This window comes from Lygodium microphyllum, chromosome 6 (genome assembly GCF_053477565.2).
Source record: "Lygodium microphyllum isolate KBCC chromosome 6, Lygodium_microphyllum_v1.1.10, whole genome shotgun sequence".
Taxonomy (NCBI): Eukaryota; Viridiplantae; Streptophyta; class Polypodiopsida; order Schizaeales; family Lygodiaceae; genus Lygodium; species Lygodium microphyllum.
Window position 1 is genome coordinate 127,113,369 of NC_141140.1, and position 25,615 is coordinate 127,138,983.

A 25,615-nucleotide genomic window follows, 5' to 3' on the forward strand; every position below is an offset into this window, starting at 1 on the left:
ACAAGGAGAGCCTTAAATGCATTAACGGGTCTGTGGCTCATTTCCAAGACCAAAGGGTAATGATCTGACAAAACATGCTGTTTTTCCACGCACATATCGATGACTGCAAGAAGAAAAGAGTCACTTTGGCATATGTATATCCTATCCAGTCTGGCCTAAGTGTTTAGATGCTAAAAAGAACGATAAGTGTATCCAGCTTGTGATGGATACATTCAAGACCACATGTCCTATTTCAAAGATGCTGCTACAAAAGCGTCCCAAGCCTGTCTCTCAGAACCATCCATGACCGGATGTGTAGAGGTCGCCTGATCGACAGAAACAAAGGCATTAAAATCACCCATAACAAAGCCTTGACAAGCCATGGCAAGGCAGTGCAGGTCTTCCCAAAGCTGATGATGTTCCCTTGCATTAGAAGAAGCATACACGCCTACAATCCACAAAACCTCACCCTCATAAATTATTTCAAGAATCAAAAATCAGCCACGAGGATCTTAAGAGACCAACGATGGTTGTAGGGAGGATTTAATAGCCAACATAACTCCCGATCTGTGTGGAGGACGACCACTAAAGAAAACTGCACAATCCTTATATACATATGAAGATCCAGTCAAAGCATGCTGTTTATGCTCCACAACACAAAAAACATCCCATTTTCCAGCTAGCACCACTTTCCACAACCGATACTGCTTTCTGCCCGAAGAAATACCTTTTACATTCCACAGAGCAATTTTCATAATGAATCACAAATGAGAAGAACTACTGAACCGCTGCTTTTCCTTTCCTTTTTACATCAATAGCCTTGGCAGCCTAGAATCTCTCCATTTCACCTCAAATAACATCAACAAGATCTGCCCTCTGCAAGCCGGCAATGGAAGCACGGAAAGGGAACTATTGTTGCTGGGAGCGGAAAACATCCTGAGGAGGCACAAGCCTCCCACGCGCATCGAAGCGCAAATCAAAATTAGAAGGCCTTTTATCTTCTACTGCCGGAGCACGCGAAGATTGGGGTTACATATAAAACCCCCTTTCTCTACGTTGAAAGGTTTGAGTGATAGGGGACAGCGGAGGATGGGCAGGAGTGGAGTGAGAATCCTATCTTGCATTAAGACAAACCACTGTAGCCCAGGAATCCTCCCGAAGAGGCAAATTCTGCCCACCACCCGCAAGCAAAGCACACTCCCCATCACCATGGAAAACGTCCTTCTTGCCTTCATTATGACCATGTTGGAAAAGCTGCTCAGGATCAGCCATTGGCTTCTGAATCGTCTGCTGAGGGAGGTGGTCTTGCATTTCCATATCTGGGTCCATAGGGCATTGCCCTATCACCATATTTTTGTCGCATTCCAAAATGAAATGGCCCAACTGGCCACATCTGAAACAGTGTCCTACAAAAATACCCCATTTCAACTCATACACCAATGTTTCTAACCCTGGAGCCTCAAAACGAATCTTCGTCGAGCGAGGTTTCCTTGTATTCCAAAGCATAGAAGCCCTATTCTAATTGCAGGAAGCCAGCCGAGGTTCCACCAAAACCTCCCCAATGGTTCTCAAAACTAGAGGGAGGATTCTCCAGAGATGCGCAAGGAAACCCACCACTTCTACCCAAATTGAGCAAGCCTATCTCAATTCCTCCTGAAACTCGGCCATGGGCCTCCAAGGGACCACGTGAACTAGTTGCCCATCCATAAACAAAGGAATGCGTTGCATAATAAGAGCTCGTACTTCTACCAAACGAAAAAGAACCTCAAAGAACCCCTTCGGCCCATCATAAATCTCTTCGACTAGAGGGACCTGCATACGCCTTGAAACATCCTCGGAGCACTATTTAAAACTGACAAGCATAGACTACAGCCAAGCACAAATTCTGATGATCAAAGGAGTCCTTCCAGTAAAATAAAATATGGCCACCCTCTCATGGAAAGTAGCTATCTATTGTAAAACCGGCTACTTGATCCCCATCAGGTAGTGCGTTAGCTTTATTCTCATTACAATGGACATAATCTGACATAAGATGATTGGCAGTGGCTAGCATGAACTGTAAAGATCCATCCGACTGTGAACACGAAACATGAACCTCTAGCTGAGACAAATTCAGGCCCAAGACCGGTTCTTCGACCGACATCCTACGACGTTTACCCATCTCTTCACTATCCTGCAACGGCCCGAGTTCATCAGCCAAGGAATCACCATCCGGATTGGCGAAGTCTTTGTCATTCCCTTGCCCAATCTGCCAATCGAGAAAGGCCATATCGATGCCATTAGATTGCGGAGCCAAAGTGTCGCTTTCCATTTCGTCACTGGTAGAAGTTATCCTTACAGAATCAAATCAAAGGTGCACTCTCTCTTTTTTCGTGAAGATAATTGAAGGTGCACTCTCTCTCTCTCTTTTTTTCGTAAAAGGTAATTGTATTAATTACGAAAAAAGGTGCACACACACACACACACACACACTCTCTCTCTCTCTCTCTCTCTCTCTCTCTCTCTCTCTCTCTCTCTCTCTCTCTCTCTTAAATCTCTCTCTCTCTCTCTCTCTCTCTCTCTCTCTCTCTCTCTCTCTCTCAATGACAGCCGGGCCCCACAGGAGGAAGGGAGGAGCACACGACATATCAATCTGTGTGTGCAACGTGGCCAAACGTTCTGGGGCAGGGGATCAACGTTGGAAGTTCCAACTCAATCCAATGGAGTGTGTAGGTCCACCCAACGGTAGGGAAGACAAGATGCAAGCCAGACGGCGCCAAGGCCCTGATGCACAGGTGACGAGGGGCAGAAGGTTGGCGCTGCCAGTCCCCGCTCGATCTGACAATCAACGCAGGTCCTCTTACTTGGACGTAGAGCAGGGCACCATAGGAACGTCAAGTCACAGGACTGTTTGTAGTGCGAGTTGACGACTGATTGTAGATGTGCTGAGCCAGATCTCGAACAGTGCAGAAACGGACCCTACGCAAGATACACGGGGGAGCTCAGGCAGCGCACGAAGCAAATTCGCACGCCCGCTGGTGAAGGAAAGCACAAGCGCTGACAGGGATCGCGCCCACAGTTCCGCCATCCTCTCTCTCTCTCTCTCTCTCTCTCTCTCTCTCTCTCTCTCTCTCTCTCTCTCTCTCTCTCTCTCTCTCTCTCTCTCTCTCTCTCTCTCTCTCTCTCTCTCTCTCTCTCTCTCTCTTTTTGTTCCCAACCAACAAGCAAACTCAAAGACGGTAGAAACAACACAAGAAGCCAAAAAACTACAAAGATCACATTGCTACAATGATAGGAGAAGGGAATCATAAAGGGGGCACAACCATAATTGTGTAAATGATATCCATATGCACAGTAGCCATCTCTTCGAGGAACATACTAGCAAAAACCACGGAACTAACTTGGCACTAACAATGCTCAAGCATGGCCCATACAACCCAGATACTAAAGGTGGAATAAAAAATGTATGCGATGTGTGTTTACTAGATATGCAAAAACATAGTCCAACACAAAAAATAAAAAAGATGGATATGTTTTGGCTTTAAGGTGGCCATGGATGGTACCTTACCAAAAACCCAAGAACGAATTATTGTACCCTGAAGTAAGAAATGTAACCCTAGAAACTAAGCAAGAAATAAAAGAGATCGGAAAGATTCTAATCATGTGGTACAAAAACCGCATCTATCACTTGAGATATTGTGATATGCCAATAATCCATGGTGGGCAGACCCCTAACAAGATGTGAAACCAGTCTTCCTTCTCTGATAGGGTGGTAGATAACCTAATTTAACACTAATTAGAGCAAGCATAAATTTTACATAAACTGAAATGCACACTTTATCACTTTAATGTTGCACAATGGACAGCCTGTTGGCCCCAAAATTGGCACCCCTTGTGGTATTATTTAACTTTTATGGCAAATGGATGGAGTACAACTAAGATCCTCTAACCTCCTCCGCTAATCCAAGTACCACTTGCACTCAAAATTAACCAACAAGCCTCCAAACTGATTTGCACCTTAGTTTACTTTTGGGGATTCACCTTCACCCTATCTCTTGAAAGAAAAATTTAGCCCCAAATCTGATATTGGCTGGCTGGTCTCTTGAATCTCCCTAAAATTCCTCAATTTCAGTTGCTAGAATTCAAGTCCTAAGCCCTCAATTCTCAGCGTGCATCCTGAGGTAGTTGTCAAACCTTAATTTCTACTATAAATTAGGGTTTACAATAAAGATTGACTAAAATCTCTTCCTTTGATGACTCAAACTGCTAGAAAATACTGAGATAACTTGAGAGATGGCTAGGAGATGAGGGAGAATGCTATAGAGAGAAATTTCAGAATTTCATCATGAGAAATACCAAAAATTACTATTGCCTTGCTCAAACAGACATGGAAGCTGTCATCTACACCAAAACAACTATTGTCCCCTCTTGTATACTGTCATCTACACCAAAAGAACCTTGGACTACTGTCACCTTCTCCTAGAGGGCTCCAAATTGTTATCACATGCAATAGGACTGATCCTAGTGGTTGCAAATCACATCAATAGCCTCTTCTTGCTCTCTAACAATCTCTTTCCCTCTCACAATGATTGAAATAGATTTCCACCAACCCCTAAAAACGTTTTTCCTACTTGCATGGGCAAGTTTTCTATTTTTCAACATTATTCATGACTATTCTAGTGCTCAAAAAATTTATTCCACTAGCCAAATTGCCTTTCAAGTATTTCTCACCAATTATTGACCCTAAGAGTGGCATTAATTAATTAATTAATTAATGTCTAGTCTCTAATGTCATCACTAACATTAGTGGCCAATAAATTAATGTAACACTGGGTACCACCTAGTACCTGACAGGCATAACTTATTACAATTTTTGCATTTGGCACCAACTGAATCTTGAGGTCTTGAGTCCCACACTATGAAATAATTAACTTGCACCTCACATGTGCAAGTGACATTAGCACATTTTATTAACATTTAATCAAATGCTAAGTAAACCAATGAAATTTCACGTCCTCATGACAAATCATCCCGTGAAATCTTTGCAATCATCCTCAATTGCACCGCATTTGTCTCAAAACTAAGGTAAAAACTCATGCTAAACTAGTCATAAATTGATCTAAAAGTATAGTTTCAGTGCCTGAGTGAAACTCATCTTCATTTGCATACATCTCATAATGACTAGTACACTGAGTATTGATCTCATAGTAGATATATTGTTAGCACAGTACCTTGATTGCATGCTACATACAAGAGCTGTTCAAAGCTAGTGGAGTGAAAGTGTTACATCCCCCTTGAGCATCAAACAATGCTCCGGACCCTTGCTCTATTGAACCTTACTGACCCCGACTCTAACTGAAAGGCATCTCCATAAGTTGCAACAACTGAGGAAGATCTGTCTCCATAAACCTCCACTAGGTTGTAGGCCTTTCTTTCCCTTAAGCATTGCAATGCTTTATACTTTCACATTGCTGCAATTCCAGCCTAACTAATGCAACATTGCATCTAGTTGGCTAGCCCCTCATGTGTACTTGACATGCTAGGAGCACCAAATGCATTAGGAAACATTCTTGTTTCCATACTTTTGGATCATTGCAATGTGACTGTGCATGGGAATTTGCATACTATCAACCATACCAAGATACATTTTCCCATACATTGCATGCATTACTAGTTGCATTTTTACTCATGATTAACACTATATGGAGCATTTACATAACTAGTATTAATACCATGAGTCCCAAACATCATGGGTTGCATATATGCATTGCTAAACTTGCCACTTAGTACCCCAGCATCATACCAACATTGCCATATATGGGGTTATGCATATTACCAACCATACCTGAATACCTTGGGCCTTGCACACCATGCATTGGTTGCTGCATATAATAAGGAGTTGTGTCATACATCCTCGTATGCGGTCCCCAACCCACCATAGCATGGAAACTAGCACCACCACCAAAGTAACTTAGCTGCCCATAATTACATGCATGCCCTACTCTTCAAAAAACATTGGATTGGCACTTCCAAGTCGGCCTTGCATATATATCAATTGCCCCATTGGCATCATTTGCTAATGCTCACTACCCACATTTGGAACATCATTTTGTTGTATTAGCTTTTCCTTCGGTGCATATTTATGTCTTGAAGCTCTTAAAGACGATTCTCTTCTTATATTTGTTACCCTCCTTTAAGGGGTTCAAAAGTGCATGAACTAAGGATCATTTGCCAATTGCATAAACATTTCAGCTGTTGTCCTCAGCTGAGCTTTAAATTGGTCATCAAATCCCTCTTCCTCTCTGATCATCAGCTTCTAAAGGCCTAGAAGGACCCACATTTTGGTCTAAACCAACATTATCAGCTTGTTATCTATGCTTTGTGCCTTATTCAAGATCAAGCATTGCATTTTCCCCAACACTTTGTGAATTTTCAGATTGAGAGGCATCATCCATGCTTGATCCCATCTCACTATCTAAAGGCATCCTTACTATAACGTTCAACTGAATATAATTTCAGGACTACAACAAAGCTTCTAACCTTCGGGCCTACCAATTCCAAGGAATTGATAGTATCCCAACAATGGAACCTTGAAACTAGTCTTCCCTCTCGGATAGGGTGGTAGATAACCTATTTTAACACTAATTACAGCAAGCATAAAATTCGCATAAACTGAAATACACACTTTACCACTTTAATCTTTGACAATGGATAGCCTTTCAGCCCCAAAACTCGCACCCCTTGTGGTATTTCTTTAACTTTTATTGCAAATGGATGGAGTACAACTGAGATCCTTTGACCTCCTCCGCTAATCCAAATGTCAATTACTATCAAAACTAACCAAGAACCCTCCAAACTAATTTGCCCCTTGGTTTGCTCCGGGATTTGCCTTCACCCTGCTCCTTGAAAGACAAATTCAACCCCAAATCTTATATTGACAAGATAGCCTTTTAAATCTCCTTGAAATTCCTCAATTTCACCTACTAGAATTCAAACCCTAGGCACTTAATTCTCAGCATGCATCCTAACGTAGATGTGAAACCCTAATTTCTATTGTATATTAGGATTTATAACAAAGATTGACTGAAATCTCTTTCTTTGATGGCTCAAACTACTAGAAAATACTGAGATATCTTGAGAGATGGCTAGGGGATGAGAAGGAAATTTCAAAGTTTCATCACGAGACGTACCGAAAAGCTATTATTGCCCTACTCAAATAGCCATGGAAGCTGTCAGAGGTAAGGACCTCTAGAAAGACCACTGGCCCCTCTTCTATGTTGTCATCTAGACCAGAAGAACCTTGGGGTACTGTCATCTAGTCCTATAGCTTCAAACTGCTGTCACATGCTATAGGACTAATCCCTAGTGGTTGCAAATCACATCAACAGCCTCTCCTTACTCTCTAATAGTCTCTTTCTCTCTCACAATGGCTAGAATAGACTTCCACCAGTCCCGAAAAATATTTTTTCTACTTGTGTGGGCAAGTTTTACTGAGTAGTAGCCTTCTAATTTCATTTTCCAACATTATCCAATTTATTAAATTAATTTTTAATATATTAATTTTAAAATTAATTTAATATTTATTTTATACTCAAGAAATTAATTTCACTAGCCAATAATTAAATTGGTTGGGCCAATTTGTCTTTCAAGTATCCTTGAGCAATTATTAACCTTTAGAGTGACATTAATTTATTAATTAATGCTAGTCTCTAATGTCGCCACTAACATTAGTGGCCAATAAATTGATCTAGGCCCAAATCTGACACCGAATACCACCTACTACCTATTAAGCATAACTTATTACAACTTTTTTATTTGGCACCAACAACTGATATCTCAAGGTCTTGGATCCCACATTGTGAAATAATTAACTTGCACCTCACATGTGTAAATAACATTAGCACATTTTATTTAACTTTTAATCAAATGCTAGCAAAAAAATAAAATTTCACATCCTTGTGACAAGAAGCCTTCATATAAAAACTTTCTCTTATTAGGGAATCTTAGAACTCCAAATTTGAGGTTGCTTGTGCAACTTAGCTTTACTATCCCAAAAAGGCCATCTATTACCCTCAACCATCTTATGATAAACCCGATTGGTTGATCATTTCAAGAAATCTTGCCATACAAAAGCCTATTCCAACCATGGGATCAAGGCCAAAATGTAGGCGAAGGAGAATGCCACCAAAGCTATTATTCCAAGCTGGTCCAAATCAGCCTTTAATTGGAAGAATGCCAATATTATTGGCAAATACATCAAAAAGAATAAACCAAGACTAATCAAGAATGAGAGCATATCATACAATCCTCAAACCCAATTGTGCCATCCTATTAAACTTATCATGTTTCATGTTCTTATAAGTCTTAGTCTAGCAACCTAGAAGTGACCTGGACCTTGGCTTTCAATGAGTTAGTCTCCTTTAACTCAAACGAACACCAAGTAGTAAAGGATCTCTTACCGTGAAGCAATCAAGTGTGAGAGAAAAAAATATTATGATGTTTTGATTTCTCAAGTCAAATTCAAGGCAAGTCTTCGAGAGTCACATGTTTAGTGTTGAGATGTCAACTTCCTCAATCAAAGCCATAGCAATGTAAGCACCAAGGATGCTTCTTCTAACATAAGGATTGTAATAGGGTCTGTGAGAGTGCGCAGCAAAAGAAGAACACCAACATGGAGAAGGAAGGGAAGAGAGAAATTGATATGGATGCAAAAAATAGAAGGAGAACTGCACTAATCTAAAAATGGAATATTGAATACAATCTGGATGATCAGTCCCTGCATGCTGCCCGAAGGCTCCAGATCAGGCTGGTGACACAGAATGTACCAGATGACAGAAAGAGTGCTGAATCTACAAAGAGTGAATACAGCCAAGAGTGGGGAGACTGCTATAAATAGTGGAGCAGCACCAAATTTGGTTGACTGCTGCAAATGGAGCCATAAAATGGGCCAACTACATTAAAAATTGTCTGGGCGGCTGCCAACTCAAATCTAATTGCAAGGCTGTCACATGTGAACACACCAGGGGCAGCATAAAATCCAATTGCACTAGCTGAAAATAGAAGGCAACCAGTGTGAACACACTCCTAAATTTAAAAAACATCAAATGTACTCTAATACTAGGGATGGAAATAGTTAGAGCTCCATTTCCATCAAACTCTGATGCAGCTAACAACCAGAGATGACAACATGAATTAAAGCAAGCTAACACCCCCTCTTAGATCCTAGGGAGTGTCTAAAGACCCAACAATGTCATATGATGAAACATAGAAGCTTAAGACAAAGGCTTCATGAAAAGATTTGTTGCATTGTCCTCCTTGGGATAATAGACCTTTGCTAGCTCAAATCCACAATCCACTCCCATACATAATGGTACTGAACCTCTATGTGTTTCATGCAGGTATGAAACATGGAGTTCTTCACCAAATCCAAGGCACTCTAGTTATCCACGCGTAGCTCTGTTGTGTAGAAAGCCAATCTCCCCCAATATCCCACGAAGCCAAGCTGCCTCATGAGCGCAAAGGGCACGATATTCAGCCTCCATAGAAGATAAGGCCACAATAGGCTGCTTCTTACTGCTCTATGAGATAGTTCTCGATCCGAAGGAGAAGGAAAAACCTATAGTGGAGCATTGAATGTCAACATCTCCAACCCAATCTAAGTCACTCCAACCAGCTAGAGTGGCTCCCTCTCTGTACATGATCCCATAGGATCTCGTCCTCTGTACCTTCAAAGGTATCTTGGTAAAAGAAGACATAAGTGCCACCAGATAGGAAATGTGTGGCCCTGTATGAATGAGCCAAATCAAAGAGTCAAAAAGGTACATGTAACAAGTGCCATCAGGAAGGGGACCTAGAATAGGCAATTTGAACTTTGGATCCATTGCATAGTTTCCTAAAATAGCATTTATGACTACCCGAAATGGAAACAAAAACGGTCCAAAACGTTTCCTGTCCAAAACACGTTTCAAGATAGACAGGGGAAAACCCATGTTTCATACCATTTCGATATATCTCCATAGCTATTACTATTGTTCACTGCCCCCCTTGCAGAGCTACTATTGTCTACAGCACTAAATCCTAAATCCTTTATCCTTCAGCTACTTGATCCTTTTTCTTTCTTGTCTACACTATTTACAATTGTTTTCCCTCAAATTTGGATGATGCAAAGTGACTCGTGAGATCATAGATGATAGTAAATACATCATGATTCATACTATCCAAATCTGAGAATTGAGATCATGATCATTTTGGTAGTACATTCTATACTACTTTGTGGACATATTGATCAAATCCATAGATCATTGGGCATTTGTACGATGTTGCATGTATTTATTTTCCGTGTCACTATTTACTCTCCTTTTTGAGTCTATGTGACATAAATGATAATATGAGTCTATGATTGTTCATGTTGGCATCATCACTCATTGCACATTGTAACTTTTATATTGAGTTCTGAATCCTAATTTTCAAAATTGTGATTTTACAGACTTCAGTAGAATCATGTATACTTGTCAAATCTCTACTAATGTTGCATGTATACTCTATATCGTTGAGGTATTCATGTATTTTGGTGTAAAGGTTTAAGTTTTAAATGGTATTGTCCCTTTATGTATGTCTAATATTAAAATATTCCTATAAAATAGACATAAAACCCGTTTTGAACCTGATCAATCCCGGTTACTACTATACTGATGTCGCAAATTACCGATCAGAATAAACCTTTTCAAGTTCATACAGATGCGACTAATTATGCTATGGGTATTGTTATTTATCAAGATGGCCAACCCATTGCATTTGAGAGTCGTAAGTTCATGGATGCCCAAACACATTACATCACTCAAGCGAAGGAATTGTTAGCAATTGTCCATGCACTTAAAATTTAGCGTCGTTATTTATATGGTGCTTGGTTCATATTTTGGATTGACCATAATTCCTTAAGATACCTCTACAATCGGCCCAGTATCCATGGCCATAAGGCGGGATGGGCAAAACTTATGCAAGAGTTTCAATTAGAGATCCATTACCAAAGGTTCGGGATTGTTAAGGTAATTTGTGCATTTCAAGTTATATTCATTTGCTAATTGTTGTAGTCCAATGCTTAATCGAGAAATTTCTGCCCTTTCCAAGAAGAAAGGCTCATTTTAGCATTACCTTCCTCAGATTGAGTTTGCTTATGACAGTGCTAAGCATTCGGCTACTAGGTATAGCCCATCTATACTTATGTACAGTTATGAGCCAAAATCACTGATTGCCATCGAGCTCAAGAGGTGAAAATGCAATCAATGGTCAACTTTCTATAGGATATGCAAGAAATGTTGACAATTACAAGGAAAAGCATTAAAATAGCCAAAGTTCATGCCGTGTTTTATGCTAATCAGCATCATACTCCTTGAGAGCTCCAAGAGGGCATGTGGATTTACCTTTAACTATCAAAGGACTTTGATTCAATAACTACCGACAGGTGCTATGAGTTATCTTTGAGGTATTGTGATCCTTTAGAGATTATCAAGAAGATAAGTAGTGTATCCTATGAGGTTGACTTACCTTCGGATATTTGAATTCACCCTATGTTCCATGTGAGTCATTTGAAAGAATGACCGGGGCAAGGTAAACTAATAGTTTTAATTGAGGAAGTTCCATGGCTTGAGAAGACTACTCTTTATGTTCCACTTAAACCCAAATTGGTTCTTGACGATAGAACTGAACAATCCTGTTACACCATTTATCCAGAGTATTTGGTCGAGTAGAAGAACCACTTGGAGGTGGAAGCTACTTGGGAGTCAATACGTTCATTGAAGAGTCATTTTCTCACTTCATTCCTAAGGATATTTCTGCGGATAGCAATCATTCATAAGAGGAAAGTGTTACATCCTTGTATATCTGGATGGGTGCTAGTAGTATTGGTCACAATGGTCATGAAGTGACTTAGTACGAATGCACTCAGGGCACTATGGGGTTAGGGCAACCGAGTCTTATTTAAAGGACTCAAGGCCCTAGCATGCATATTCGTCGTGTGATCACCACTCTTGGTCTCTTGGCCCATAGGTCAATGCATCCATACACTAGGGTCGTATGGACTAACTGTATGAGATACCAACTCTTGGAACATGGTCATAACCCAAAGAGTTGCTAGCTCCTAGGCTCTAGGGTGGGCCCATTTGGATCTATGGCTAGGAGGTGAGTCTAATGTCCAATCTCTAAATGTTCGTGGAAATAGCTTATGTCATGTCTCGTACTTGGATCCTAGGTGGATGTTTCACTCAACCAATAAGCATGGTTCTCCTTTCCAACCACATGGAAACCTGAAGGATGATCTACATAAATCTCCTCTTATCTACTATGCCATTCAGGAAGACAAACTTAAGGTCCATCTGATAAACCATTTTTAATGATTGATTGCACCAATATCGAGCAGGAGCTAGCTGTCTGTGCGAGATTTGCCTTGAAAGGATTCTATGGATTTTTAGCAATAGAGGTGTGGAGCTTCGCATCTGACATTTGTTAGGCTTGGGCTATAAGAGCCAAGATAGCCCAAATAGTATACATGTAGGGCCTTGGATCAACAATCTCTAAGAAATCCAAGCCTGCCATTTGCACAAAACCCTTGGTAATAAGCCTAGCTCTATGCTTGTCCAAGGTGCCATTAGCCAAGTATTTGGTCCTATAGACTCGCTTCACAACAATCACTTTCCACTTGCCTGAACGCAAAACCATCTCCCAAGTATCATTTAGACTCGATAGACTCAAGCTCCCAAATAAGCTGTGACAAAGCCTCCTCGATGGTAGCAAACTCTCTATCCTCTAAGATTCGTGACTAAGGACATAGTTCACATAAAGTGAATACCCCTTCTTGGCCTATAGCCTAACTAAGCATTTTGAGCTTGCCAATGTCTCAAAAAAGTGACCGACTCCTAAATGTTACATGAGTTGCTTGAACCATCATGAAATGATAACACGTTGATCCTATTGCAAAGGAGACCCCTCTCGAACTTGTAAAATACATATCTAGAAAAGAGACTCTCCCTCACTAGATAAACATGGTCCCCCCTCGTCACAGAAAGAAGGCTCCCCCTCTAGCAACTCAATACCCCCTAAATAAACTTGAGGAGATGGAAATAGAGTAAGAAAACTCAGAGAAGAAGGAGAAGTTGGCAAGGATGGGTGAGGCAAACGGGGAGGAGGAGGAGGAGGAGTACTTAGAGTCGAAGGAGCGGTGCCAAGAGGTATCTTGGAAGGTAACGGTGGGGCCAACAATGAAGAGGATCGAGTCAAAGAAGATCCATCCAAATGAAGAAGCACCATTGTCGGAGGGTCAAAGGCCATAGCCTTATCAAAGAACCACATCCCTACTCACTACAATCTTTTATTTCTTGGAATTGTAAAGCCTATATCCTTTGGTCACCTAACTATAACCAAGGAAGATGAGTTTCTTTGACTCAGTGTTGAGGCTCCTATGTTTCTAGTCCTCATAGACATAGGCATCACATCCAAAGATGTAAAAATGGGAGACAAAAGGCTTCTTGCCAAAGAAAGCCTAGTATGGAGTTGTGTTCTTCAAAGCCGTTGTAGGAGACCTATTGCAACTATAAACCACAGTAGAAACTACCTTCCTCCAAAGGGTGTAAGGAAGTCCTTCATACTCCACCATCAAATAGCTCATCTCCAACATGGTTTGTTTTGCTCCCTCCATAATACCATTCTCAGAAGGTGTGTTGGGTGGGTATACTACATCCAAATCCAGTGCTCCTTGCAAAACCTATTAAACACTTTGAAACAAAAGTCTCTTCCATGGTCAATTTGAACTCCTGGAACCTTGAAAGAAGTTTGCTTTTTAGCAAATGCCTTCCAATCATAGAAGTTGGAAAATAAACCGTATTTGTACTCCAAGAAGTAGGGCCATACATACATGGAAAAGTCATCAACCACAAGCATTTAGTATTTGGCCTTCCCAAGAGGCCATTCTCATATGACCACACAAGTCATTGTGAATCAACTTGAGTGGTGGGAAAGCTTCTCTTGTGGCCACCTTAGAAAAAGGTTGTCAATGTTGTCTACCCCTCAAACAACTAGGCATAAGGTAGTGAAGGGGGAAACTGGAATTCCCCTCCACCTTCTTCTATGATGCCTGTCAAATAGAATCAAAGTTCAAGTGTCCATAACACACATGCCAAAGTAGCCCAAGAGGCAATGAAGATTGCATGGCAAGGGCCATGAGCTTATAGATCCCACCCTCGTGTGTACCTATCCACACTGCACAGAACCGCACCTTTAGATGAATCTTCAACAATAATAGCATCCTGTGTAAAAACCACACAGATCCTTAACTGTGCCAAACCATTAAAAAACAGTGGGTTAAAATACAAATCATTAATATAAAGTACTTCAGTTAAAGTTTCCTAACGATTTGAAAGAAGGAGAATGGTTCCCACTCCTCAAACTGGCACTAAAGAATTGTCACTAATGGTGAATATATCCCCTCTAGAATGGAGGTCTTGAAACAGATCCTAATGATAGATCATGGGGAATGATGGATCGCTATGCAGAAGCCATGACTTCTCCAATAAGAAGAAGCAAGAGCAATGTCTTCAACCTCAAATAAAGATGGACGAATACAAATTCTATCATCGTGGTTAGTGTAGTCTTTGAATCCTTGGCACCATCCTTGGCCCCAAGCTTCAAATGGGGATACATTTGCCAACACTTTTCTTCAGGGTGTGGACACTTTGGCTTCCATTTCTTCTCATCCTTCTTGTCATCTTGCTTCTTCTTATTCTTGAGCTTCTCTCAAACCTACAATAAAAGCTTTTGCGGATTTAGATTCACCTATTTCAATCTCCTTGTATTTGACATATTGTTCCAAAACAAGCAAGGCAAGCTCCTCCCCATGTCATGTCCTCCTAAACTCTGGAGGTGAGTAAACTCTGTAGAAGTCAACATACTTCATAGACAGGGGATGAGTAATAAGGACCATAGCCATATCTTCAAATAATATCCTCCTGTCGAGGGATGCAAGCTCATTCCATAACTTCTCCATTTCATTGATATGATCCCTCTATTATAGCAAGATTGTCAGCTCATGTGTGAGTCTGTGCATGCCAGATGGGGCCGACCAGCTGTCATATTTTGTATATTTTGGGTCTATTTATCCAGTAGCTCCTCCTCCCCATTCAATCATCACCATTCTTCAGGTGGTCTTCATGTTGGAGAGAGGAGCCGGTGCCAGTGCCCATGCAACTAGTGACTCGTAGTTGTATGCATCATTCTCGTGTTTGGTATATGGATTCCATTTCCCGAACACATCTCTAAGTTCTCTTCTTTTGCAATGTTCTTCTGTTTTCTTTCTATTTTGTCTTTTTTTTAGTAGTTTATTTCAGCACTTGTCTATGCTTCCATTGCTGCACCACTTCTGCCATGGTATCAAAGCGCGGGATCGAGGTTCTTGCTGCATTTTTTCTGCTGATTACAGGTCTTTCTTCCCCCTGCTGATCAAGCCTACATTTTTTTGACCAACCACCTATGTTTTCATCCTGTGCCTAGATTCCAGGTTGCAATTGTCAATTTGCTGCATTGAATGTTCAACCAACCTGTGTTTTTCATTTTTTGCCCCTACACATGGCTAGGTGACTGTTTGTGCTGGCGGTTTTTGTTGTTTCTAGCAGTTTTTGACAGGTTTTCTTTATTTTGCAGCAATCGGCCTTCGTTTCTGATCAAAATTTTTATTACACTGCATGTGAACTCTCATTTTGTGAAGTCTTTGCTCTTGGTTTGGCTGTATTCTCTCTCTGTATACCTTATATTCTCTATGTTCTCTGCTCATCCTCTCCCAATGGCTCCTTTGTGCACTTCTACAGATGATAAGTTGCATGGACCTAGCTATCTTACATGGAGTGCTGTGATGAAAGCGTGGTTTGTGCAGAAGCATATTTGGTACATTGTATGTAGAGCTATTTATTGGCCTTAGCATCCTTTTCCTCTTCTCGAAGATTTTGATGAGGACAACCATGAGGAAGTTGTGCTTACATGGGATTTGCATGATGCATGTGTATATTTTGTGCTGCTTCGATGTATTTCTAAAGAAGTTCTACAGTGGTTACCTCCTGCAGGACATCACCAAAAATATGGTCGAAGCTTCACATGTTGTACAAGGCACCTTTCCCCATGTGTGCTGTGACCCCTTATGGACAGCTTCAGCAGATGAAGTCTGAGCTAAAAGACACCATTCAATCATTTTTGCTCCATGTTACATAGATACAAAACCAACTTCGACACATGCAGTCTGCCCTTCCAGAGGGACATCTAGTGGACCGGTACTATACAAGCTTCCCCCGAAGTTTGATGGAGTGGCCAATGCTTTGCGAGCACAGACATCCTCTACACCTATGAACTTTACACATATGTCCTCAATGCTACTTGAGCATGAGGCATCTTTGCATTGATAGGAAAGGCTTTCATCTCATTATGGAGGCTCCAGTGAGGCCTTTATAGCTTCAAAGAGGGATGATAAGAAGAAGAAGTCAAAGGCCCAATGTTATCATTGTGGTAAGAAGGGCCACTTATGGAAGGACTACAAGGAGTTAACCACCTCATAGAAGATAAAGACGAAGAAAAAAAAAAGTGGGATGAGGACTCCTCTGACGAGTCATTCTCTTCCTTAGACTCGGACTCCGATCCTTCGACCAAGGGGAAGTCCAACGTGCAACAAAGATCCACTTCTTCAGACCAAGGGAAGGGCTTGACTACCCCTTCCTCTATTACTTTCTAGTCCAAGTAATATAGTAATCCCTCACGACTCTCTAGTGCCAAAGAGGGAGTGTAAGAGGGTAATGAGATGGGACAAATGAGCCTTGTCTATACAAGTATACAAGAGTACAAGTTCCAAAGAGAGACGCTCTTGACGCATTGAGTGAAGTCTGGCAAGTTTAAATCCTGGAGCTAGGATTAACATCCAAGTTCATGATGGCCTGTTATTTGACAAAGAGCAAGATTAGCTGAGCTCACATGAGGGGACACATTGGCGGTCTTTGACCAAAGGCGGGGAATCCATGGTCACATATATTCAAAGGCATTTTTGACAGGCTGGTCTTATATGCTACTACGAGACATTATTGATGAACACAAAGATCTGTTATGACTCTTCTCTATTTTCAGGAGCTAATACAATTGACATTAACATCAAGTTCTCTCCAAGGCACCATGGTGGTGACTTGATCACCCACTGCTTGGGTATCCATGGTTCTACTCTGGTGGCTCTTTGTTGTATAAACTATGATTAGCCTTTATCATTGTCTCATTGTATTGTATCAAATCCCCTATGATCTATGAGATAGTGTGAGCAGGATTGTCACCTCGTGTGATTTTGTATGCCAGATGGATTGGGCATTTTAGTCTGTATTTTAGGCATTATTTTAGTGATTTTTGTTTGGCATTTGTGGCATTTTATGCCAGTTGGCCAGCAATTAATATATTTTAGGTATTATTTTAGTGATTTTTGTGTGGCATTTGTGGCATCTTATATCAATCGGCCAACAATTAATATATTTTAGGTATTATTTTAGTGATTTTTGTGTGGCATTTATGGTATTTTATGTCAATCGGCCAACATTATATACTGGCCGACTAGCTGTCATATTTAGCATATTTTGGACTGTTTATTCAATGGCTCCTCCTCCTTCCCATTCAGTCATCATCATTCTTCAGGTGGTCTTCCTATTGGAGAGAGGAGCCGGTGCCAATGCCTACACAAACAATGACTCATAGTTGTACGCATCATTCTTCGTGTTTGGTATATGGATTCCATTTCTCGAGCACATCTCTGAGTTCTCTTCTTTTGCAGTATTATTCTGTTTTCTCTCTCTTCTATCTTGTGTTTAGCAGTTTATTTCAACACTTGTCTATGCTTCCATTGCTATACCACTTCTTACACTCTCATGGAAGGAGAATCATCAACAAATGATATGTGGAGCTTCTTCTCAATGGTGATGTGGTGGGCAAAGATCTTGATCTAATAGAGAGAAGACAACTTTTTCCAAACCACACTACAACCTGGTGATACTACAAAAGACTTATCTGAATATTTGGAACTTATGTTTCCAGACTAGTCAAAACAAGATTATAAGGTAGCTTTTGATTATATAGATGAAGTTGTCTTAGACAGACTACACAAGAAAAGAGAAGCAATGCAAGTGCTTGATCAAATGCCTTTATGTATTGCTCCCATGGATCAACATAAGGATGAACTTCGGCGTAGCTTAGAAGCTCGCATTGACTCTATATGATGGGTGAAAGTCTCAATCAACATAAGCCCAATGCTTCTTCACAAGAACTTCTTGCATGGTATTATAGATCTCAAGCTGAGTTTCAAAGGCAAGCTGCCTACACACTTTCTTCATCTGATGAAGATGGCGATAGTGTTGTTGATGAGGATTTTGTTCCTATCAATCCTCACAGGGAAAAGGAAGCTCCTTTAGATACTGTGCTACACGCTTTGCTAAATGCACATACTGATACTACTATAAGTCCAAAATCTTTTCTTCCTATCAAATACTACTCAAACCATACCAATTAATCCCGTGAATGCTTCTTCTTCTTATTCCAAATCCATTATAGCAATTCCTATAAGAAAATTGGTATCCCAAAAAAAGTTGGCTCTTTCCCTATATGGTCTATAGATAGCAAATCTCCTGAAGAAATCAAATTGCTCATTTACATGATGTATGCATATGTGGGCCAAAAGATTCTAGATAAACCACAAACCAGCAAGATTGACATTTTGAATGCTATGACACATGGATTTGTCCGTGGTCTCAAACAATGGTGGATTTCTATCCATCCACAGGTAAAACTTGCTATTGTACAACATGCCGACCCAGTACAACTCTTCTTTGAATTATTGCTTGGGGAATTAGTGGGCAACAAATTAGAAGATGTCTTAGAAGCTCGAGAAGCTTTTTTCAAATCCAAACTGTGTGATCCCAGGTAATATAAAAAACATCTCATTTATATGAGAGATCTGCTATATGAAGGATTACGTGCACTTGATAACAGTATGAAAGAACACCTTGTATGTTCTCTACCCGAACCTATTCCTTTTTACTGCAAACAGTCCATCTGCAAGACTGCTACTAAATATGAAGTTGATTTTGGATGTAAACAATGTACATGCGCAAATGGTTTTTATGGCACAATCGTTCCTATCATTCTTCCAAAAAAAGACGTTATTTCTTCAACAGGCAGGACAATGATTCCCAATCCAGAAGACACTCTCACAAGAATCGACGTGGCAAATCCAAACATTCTTCACATCATACCTCTCATAAAGCCCAAAAGGCTGAACAGAAGAAAGATTTGAAATGCTACATTTGTGGAAGTGCATCACACTTAGCAAACAGATGTCCTAAAAAGAACAAGCAACAAACCAATGCTGCCAAGGTAAATCTACATCATCTTAGTGATGAATCCTCTTCCTTTGAAAGTGAAAGTGAAAGTGACCACTCCAATTTTCACTTAGAGTATGACAGTGAATCAGATACTGATACCTCCTGGTATACTGCTGATACAAGTTTTGATAGTTCTACATCTCAATCTCATGCCGAATCAAATGTGTCTGATATTTCTGATGATTATGAGGTACATTCAAAAACTTTTATGCCAGTAAATGCCCATTCTGTGTATTTTCTGGAAGAAAAGATAAAATGTTTCTTGGATCGACTTCCTCTACTAATGGTGGATCTTTTCCTCGAAGACAAAGGAAAGCAAAAACAATCTGAATCATACTCGAATGATTCTACGACTAATACTGGTTCCTCTGAGAAAAAGCTAAGGATAAGGTACATCAAGAATTTTTTACTAACCCTTATGATCTACCTAAACCAGGTACCCTTAGCTCAAAAACAAAAGGAAAAGCTAATATGTTTGTTTCACACAACTTGGAACAAATGCATCACCCTCGAACAGCAACTCAAGTGCTTCAATCTCCATCTGCCACTACCTCCTCTACTCAAAAGGAAGGAGATGAGATGCTACATGCTTTTGCCAATATGCAACAAGAGATACATTCTTTGTATAAAGCATTTAAGAGAGTTCTTCGTGGTCAAAAACAATTGGCACAAGGAACTATAGCTATCTTACAAGACCTTCACGGTTCTACCACAGAAATCCCAGTCAAGCCAGTTAACCAAATCAGAATGGCAAGAGTGACAAAAGATAAGGTATATAAGGTAAATGCTTTGAATACTGGTCGTCCTATCCCCATGATAGGTGTACAATTGAAAATATGCCCTAGTTTTCTTTATATGTAGATGCACTCTTAGATACTGGATCTAGTCTTACTATAGCTCCTTTTGAACTATTCCCTCCAAATTGTATAAAAACCACATCTCCCATTGTTGTAGAACTCTGCAATAACAAAAGAATAACCCTGATCCATATAACCCAAGCCTATTTACAGCTTAGTCATAATAATGTTCCAATTGAAATCCAGCTCAGGAAACAGATGCGATATGATTTGCCCATTGAAGCAGATATCTTACAGCTTCTGGATCCTTACACTTTTTGAGCCGAACATTTTATTGTATCATACTTCGGAAAAAAGGCTCATATGCCCCTACTGCCCAAAATTGATTGCAGTATATATTCTATAGCAAAACTGCCACCACAACACATTGGCTGCACGGGAACAATGGATAAATTCAGAAAAACAAAAATATGCCCAAGAGATTCAATAGATAACTGATCATTTGAAGAGTTTTATGCATGAGGACCCTCTTATGTATCATGAAAAAAGAGCCTCCTATGCTATCTCTCTGCCTTTGCAACCTAATGTTATACCAACGAAAGCCGTCCACTATGGCATGAAGAAAGAAGACTTGATTTTATGTAAAGAAGATATTCAAGCTCTTCTAGACAAAGGATTGATTGAACCAACCAACTCTCCTTGGGCATGCCAAGCTTTTTATGTAAACAAACATTCAAAACAAAAAAGAGATAAAACATGTATGGTCATTAACTATAAACCTCTCAATAAATATCTGATTGGTCATGGACATCCCATACCCCTAAAAGATTTATTGATCAAAAAACTCAAAAAGGCTATTATCTTCAACGAGTTTGATCTTGGAGCAGGTTTTTGGCAACTTTCACTGAAAAAAGAAGACATACAAAATAGGCTTCTATGTTCCTCAAGGATACTACCACTAGACAGTGCTGCCATTTGGCATCAAGACTGCTTCTACATATTTCCAAGGATAGACAAACTTTGTCTTGGCAAAGTTTCCTTTTTGCCTTGTCTATATTGATGACATCTTAGTCTTTTCGGAGACTATTAAGGAACATATAAATCATCTCTATCAATTCGCACAAGCCTTGGAAGATGCACGAATGGTACTATCATCAACAAAATCCATTCTATTTACCTCTTCAGTTGAGTTTTTAGGATTGGAAATCAATCAATGCACTATTAAATTGCAAGATTGTGTCTTGCTAAAAGTCTTGGATATGTCTGATGAATTCACCACTATAAAACAACTACAACAATTTCTTGGATGCTTAGATTGGCTTAATGCCTCTATACCCAATTTGGTTATGTATGCTAAATATCTTTATCCTCTTCTTCAAAAACAACAATTCCATCAGAAACCCATTCATACAATGGCTATCCAGCATATCAAGAATCTTATTCAACATCTACCTCCTCTTCGCCTTCCAACTGGATTACCCCTTATTCTTTATACAGATGCCTCTGACTCAGGATGGGGTGCTTGTCTTTGTGAAGAAGATTCAACAACTCCTCCCCCGACTTTACAGATCTGCCGCTATGCCTCAAGAATCTTCAATGACACGTAGAAGAATTATCCATCCTATCAATGTGAAATCTTGGCCATGATTAAAGTCATTAAGGCTTTTCGTCTTTTCGTAGAATTTGTCCCTTTCACAATACAGACAAATCTACAACACATACCAAGTTATCTCACCAAAAAGGCTCCCAATGAAATAGGGAATAAGCGCTTATTTCACTCGTCTCTCTTTTTTTATTCCCTCCCACATGGAGATAGCAAGAGCATTTATATCATAAATGCATTCCTATTTAAGAGTAACTCTCACAAGAACTGTTTGAAACACAACTATAAAAATGTGAATCCTCCTGATATACACACCAACTACGCAGCTTAAAGACCCTTTCTAAGTGAACATACTCAGATTACTATCCACCTCTCCCAACTATTTCACACAAAGTTGGTATCAATTGTGCCATAAAATGGCTACTCAAGATTGCTACCTCTTCACCTTGACCGAACAACATTGTGTAGTAAGTTTGCTAAATAGTAATCCCATGTACTACAAATCTTCATTCTTACACTCTATTCTCGAAACCCGCAATCTTGACGGACTGAAAGACTTACTACATCACCCGCTGCTAGACAAGACACTGACTAAAGAGGAACTCCACATTGCTAGATGCTTCAATGGACCCTCGCTAATCAGCGAAAAAACTAAAAGATAAAGCCTAAGTAGAGACACACAAGTAAAAGCAAGAGCTATGGAGGATAGAGCAACAAAGCAAGAGAGAGAGAGAGAGAGAGAGAGAGAGAGAGAGAGAGAGAGACTTTTAGCAAGCGAATTTGCATGATTCTTGTCAGTCAAAATCTTGGCAAGCTCAACAGACTTGTCTTGTACCACCTTCTTGATAAAGTAATAGCGCACCCCTCAATGTGCTTTGTCTTCGCATGGAAGACCAAATTCTTGGCCAATTAAATAGCACTCATAGAATTCAAATGTAGTGTAGGAGTAACAGTAATACTAAGGTTGGCCTAACCACAAGGCCTTTTTGCAAGCCACAGCGGATACAACATACTCTACCTCAATAGTAGATAAGATCGTACATTTTTACACCCTAGACATCCAAGAAACAACACCTCTAGCAAAGGTAAAGATATAACCAGAGGTGAAATTTTTACTATCTAGATATTCTACATAGTCAAAGTCAGTGTAACCTACGACTATAGTATCATGGCCACCATAGCAAATGCACATATATGCAATGCCTTTCAAATACCTCATAATACTCTTGACGACCTCCCAATGTTACCAGCCAAGTATAGCCATATAGGTGTCATAACTCCCGCTACAAATGCTATATCAAGGCAAGTGGATATCATGGCATACATTAAATTGACCACACTACGAATGCATAAAGAATCATGGCCATATCAGCCTTTTGCTCATCTGATTGGGAATAGTTGATTTGACCAACCTTCACATGGAAAGATAAAAGACAACCAATAGGCTTAACATCCTATATATGAAATCACTCAAGCACATTCTATATGTACTTCTGCTATGATGATAAAAGAGTCCCTTAGAGCGATCCCACGTCATACGCATACCAAGAATATGTGAGGCCTACCTCATCTCCTTCATCTCGAAGCCCTTCTTAAGCGGAGTCTTCAAAGCATCTAGCTCTTCATGAGCTTTTCCAACCATCAACATAAAGTACTAAGATAATAAGGTTGCCACCATCACGAGCCTTCTTTGTATATAGACACAAATCCATATCACTATGAGTATATCCCTACAAATACATGAAAGCATTGAATTTATGATACCATTCCCTAAGTGCTTGCTTAAGGCCATAAAGGCTCTTTCTTAACTTACACACTAGGTGTTCCTTGCCCTTTTTCATAAAGCCCTTAGGCTACTGCATATTATGAATCTCAATGATCAAACATGCAAAGTAGCATCTAGGTTGACAAGTCACAACATGATCAACACCACAGTCTTATATGTAAAATCAAGTGCAAGGCTTAAGTGCAACTTTTGCAAAGGTCGTGCACCACAAAGCAAAATAGATCAGCAAACTTGAATATCTAATATACCATGCTAGAGATAGCACAAGAAAAAGCAAAGAAACAAGAACTTAACAAGTAGAATGTGTAACAACAAAGGAGACAAGAAATGGGAGAAGAACGATGAATCCAAGTAGCAATGATCACTACAGGACAACCAAAGTTTGAGAAGACGCCACATTGTCAAAGGATTGTTGTGCCAAACAGAATGTGCTGAAGTCTCCTCTCCTTCCACACGTGCAATGCAACCCTATTGTCCCATGCACCGCCCCTCTATATATTACCAAATATTGCTACTGTTAAGCATGCACTGATATCTACAGAGTGGCATACAAGGAAAAAACAAGCGAGCACGTACGATATTGCCAAATAACAAATGCCAACAAATTCCCAATTGTTAAAGCTCGCAGTATTTATGAATGCAATTTGGAGCGAGGATTGACAAGCAGAGTTTCCATGAATCATTCTCACTAACTTGTTGAGAAAGACACTTTATCCATTCAATGTCTGCAATGTCACCTGAGAGCATATTGAACTTAGTAAGTGCGGTGCAGCACACTGATTTGTTGAGAAAGACACTTTATCCGTTTGATGTCTCATATGAGAGCATATTGACCTTTGTAAGAGCATGCTGCAAACAGAGACTAGTTTTCCAAATTCATTGATTTGTTCCTTGTGGCCCTGAATTGGAGAATCGCTACCCATAGACCGATCATAAAGTACATAATCAGATCAATCGAGCAGTTGAAATGAGAGTGGCAATGCACACATGTCTTTTGTTTTCAACCATTGCAATCATTGACGTGTGCATGTATGTGCTATCCTTCCAGCCCCTCCAACGAAAAGATTTACTACCCCAACTCGGTACTCACCTCAAAGCCCATCTCGAACTATCACCGCAGTCCGCACCAGTGGGATGCTGTTGACTTCCAAATTCACATGAAGACACCCACAGAGAAGCTCCTAGTATTGAAAGAAAGACTTCAGAAGTACTTGGAAGGTCTCCCACACATGTGGTATCCAGATTTCCACATGGTGTGCAAAGACATAGATGACAGCACAAAAATGAAGATGGCTGTGTGGTTGAGGCATCGTCTGAACTTCCAGGTAAAAGTTAGCAAGTGATGTAGAAATCAGTCAATCACACACACACTCTCTCTCTCTCATATTCACATGAATCCATCTCTAATGAATGTCTCCCCGTTTTGCAGGAAGGAGGTGAGAGGCACGAAAGGCGGAGTAAGTTCCTGCTTTACATGAAGGAGCAACTGGAAGATCTCAGCATCACCTACTACCTCCCTCGACAGCCTGTACAGATTGTCTCAGGAACTCCAACTCTGGACAGCATTGCTTAAAAAGTGTGTGTCATTGCCACATGTAGGCTACAGATATGCTGTGTCTAACATCTCTAAGACAGACATGATCTCTCTCTCTGTCTCTCACCACCTTTGCCGCATATTCAAGCTTTCCTATCACGCCTGGTGTGCCTTCTTAAGATCATGATTTTATTTTTAATACGTCGATTTTTGGAATGTTTGATTGGGCCTTCATCCCAATCCATGTATCCTTGTTGAGATTAAAGGCACAACAGAGCCGCCCAACAACCGCAAGATTTGAACACTTGGCCTACAGGCTACCATTTCCCCGGCCGGGTTCAGACGAGCGAAGGTAGGAAGAGATTGCAGGGGCGTAGAGTATATGTCACATGGCGGCATGTGATTGGTGGACGATTTTCTCTCTCTCTTCCCGACCCACTCCTCCTTTGGCGAACCCCTTCCCCTCGGAAATCAACCCCTCTGTTCAGCAACAAATGCAAA

General features: G+C 40.4%; 1 protein-coding gene across 2 annotated transcripts in view; it reads left to right on the forward strand.

Annotated features, from left to right (window-relative positions):
* LOC148035101 (mechanosensitive ion channel protein 5-like) overlaps positions 1–25,153 on the forward strand; it is a 200,033-nt gene extending 174,880 nt beyond the window's left edge. For both annotated transcript variants that reach the window (XM_087680063.1, XM_087680064.1), the window contains 2 exons: positions 24,629–24,905; positions 25,010–25,153. In XM_087680063.1, the coding sequence (XP_087536189.1) occupies positions 24,629–24,905; positions 25,010–25,153 (421 nt within the window). The remainder of the gene's footprint in view (positions 1–24,628; positions 24,906–25,009) is intronic.
* Positions 25,154–25,615: the final 462 nt, after the last annotated feature.